The sequence below is a fragment of the Octopus bimaculoides genome, chromosome 19, assembly GCF_001194135.2.
Source record: "Octopus bimaculoides isolate UCB-OBI-ISO-001 chromosome 19, ASM119413v2, whole genome shotgun sequence".
Classification (NCBI taxonomy): Eukaryota; Metazoa; Mollusca; class Cephalopoda; order Octopoda; family Octopodidae; genus Octopus; species Octopus bimaculoides.
In genome coordinates, this window is record NC_068999.1 from 8,430,539 (window position 1) to 8,432,730 (window position 2,192).

The 2,192-nt window shown below is 39.3% G+C and overlaps 1 protein-coding gene across 1 annotated transcript in view; it reads left to right on the forward strand.

Moving 5' to 3' along the window:
• Positions 1–2,192, forward strand: part of LOC106879793 (leucine-rich repeat-containing protein 40) — a gene marked incomplete at its 5' end in the record, with an annotated part of 16,977 nt that overhangs the window by 3,400 nt on the left and 11,385 nt on the right. Inside the window, 2 exons of the mRNA XM_052974892.1 lie at positions 367–490; positions 1,767–1,786. Coding sequence (XP_052830852.1) covers positions 367–490; positions 1,767–1,786 — 144 coding nt within the window. The remainder of the gene's footprint in view (positions 1–366; positions 491–1,766; positions 1,787–2,192) is intronic.

The following is a 2,192-nucleotide window of genomic DNA, read 5'->3' on the forward strand; positions in this document are numbered from 1 at the left end:
TTGTGACCCTTTTGTTATGTTCTGAGTTCCTGTTTATTGTCATCATCATCATAATCATCATTCCAACATCCATTTTTCATGAATGATGCACGAGTTTAGTCTTGAGTTTATCAAGGCAGATTTTCAACAGCTGGATGCTCTTCCTGTCGCCAACTTGCTCCTGTTTCCAAGCAAAATAATATTTCAATATGACCAGACAGGTTTTCACAGAATACTCAAACTTCATAACAGCTTTGCCACTTGTATAAGCCAAATGCCATTTTTTCTCTTTTAAAACCTAGTTCAAAATAGCACAACTTATTATACACACACACAAATATGGTTTTCATTTTCGAAATGTATTAATGTTTTCTTTCCATTTTGTAGAATGCTTCTAACAACAGTCTGGTCACATTACCACCAAATTTGGGTAAACTAACCAAAGTCCGAAATTTAAACCTCTCTTCGAACCAACTAACAACTATCCCTGCGGAAGTGGGGAATATGTCTCGTAAGATCTTTGTTTTTCTCTTGTTTTTTTTTTGTTTTTCATTTAACTTCTTTTGATCTTCTACAACAAACAACAACAACAACAAGTATTATGTACTGTATTTACTCGCAGATAGGTCACACTAATGGACAGATTGCACCAGTGGATCGGTCACACCTGTCGTTTGGGGTTGTGAAAGTAGGTTCTTGCAGTTGACTTGCAAATAAGTCACACTATAATCTGGGGAGTTAAATGTTATCAAATTTTATTCTTTCTTTTCTTTTATTTGTTTCATTCAATTGACTGTGGCCATGCTGGAGCACCGTCTTTAGTCGAACAAAACGACCCCAGAATTTATCCTTTGTAAGGCCAGTACTTATTCTATCGGTCTCTTTTGACAAACTGCTAGGTTATGGGGATGTAAACACACCAGCATCGGTTGTCAAGCGATGTTGAGGGGACAAACACAGAGTCTAATCTAATAATCTCCCCCACACTTTCTCCCTCTTTTTTTCCCCTCACCTCCTGCACTCTTTTTTATCTCTCTCTATTTCCGTCTCTCTCTTTCTCTCTCTCTCTCTCTCTCCCTCCCTCTCTTCCACTCTCTGTGTTCATCTCTTATTATTGCTATTAAGACCACTGAGAGAAATAGCAAAGACTATTTACTCTCTTTCTCTCTCACAAATAATAGTGGACGCTCAGTGAAATGAGTCTCTACTTTCTCTCTTGCTCTTTCTCGCTCTCTCTCACTCTCATTATGGCTGACACTCAATGGAGTGAGTGTCTGTTCTATCTCACTCCAAAACAATAGCAAACACTCAATAATCTACTCTCTCTTGAATGATAGTGGACATTCTCTGTCATAGCAGTCACTCAGTGAAATGAATCTCTGCTCTCCCTCTCTCTCCCTTCTCTCTCTCTCTCTCTTTTCTCTCTCTTTCTCTCTCTTTGTCCCCTTCTCCCTCCCTCTCTCCCCAGAATAGTAGCAGTTATTCAACTGAATGTTCTTTATATAACAATTTTAATTTGTGTCATGGAACAAGGAATAAACTTGCATCAGCCTCACTCAACAGTCATCATCATCATCATCATCATTTTGTCTACTTTTCCATGTTTGCATGCATCAGATGAGTGATCGTCGGAGCAGAGCTTTCTATGTCATCCCCCTCCCCACCTGTTTTCAAGGAAAGTATTAATAATCTCCCAGGCATGATTACATTTGGTGAACTGGAAACAAACAACACCTTATGAACGAGCCCTCTGTTTACAAAGATTGTATGACGTCTCTATATTTAAGAGATGAGGAATTCTGTACATGTAAGACCACGTGCTTGGGAAGCAAGCTTCTTAACCACACAGCCATAACCTGCATTGAGTCATAAGTTCAATAAGAGAAAAGGCGGTGAGCTGGCAGAATCGTTAGCACGCCGGGCGAAATGCTTAGCGGTATGTCGTCTGCTGTTACGTTCTGAGTTCAAATTCCGCCGAGGTTGACTTTGCCTTTCATCCTTTCGGGGTCGATAAATTAAGTACCAGTTACGCACTGGGGTCGATGTGATCGACTTAATCCCTGTGTCTGTCCTTGTTTGTCCCCTATGTGTTTAGCCCCTTGTGGGCAATAAAGAAATAAGGAAAAAGAGAGAAATTTATGGATCAGCTAGAATTTTAAACTTCAATCAAAACAAAATATTATGGAAAAAAATAAGATGAACAATAATCACAC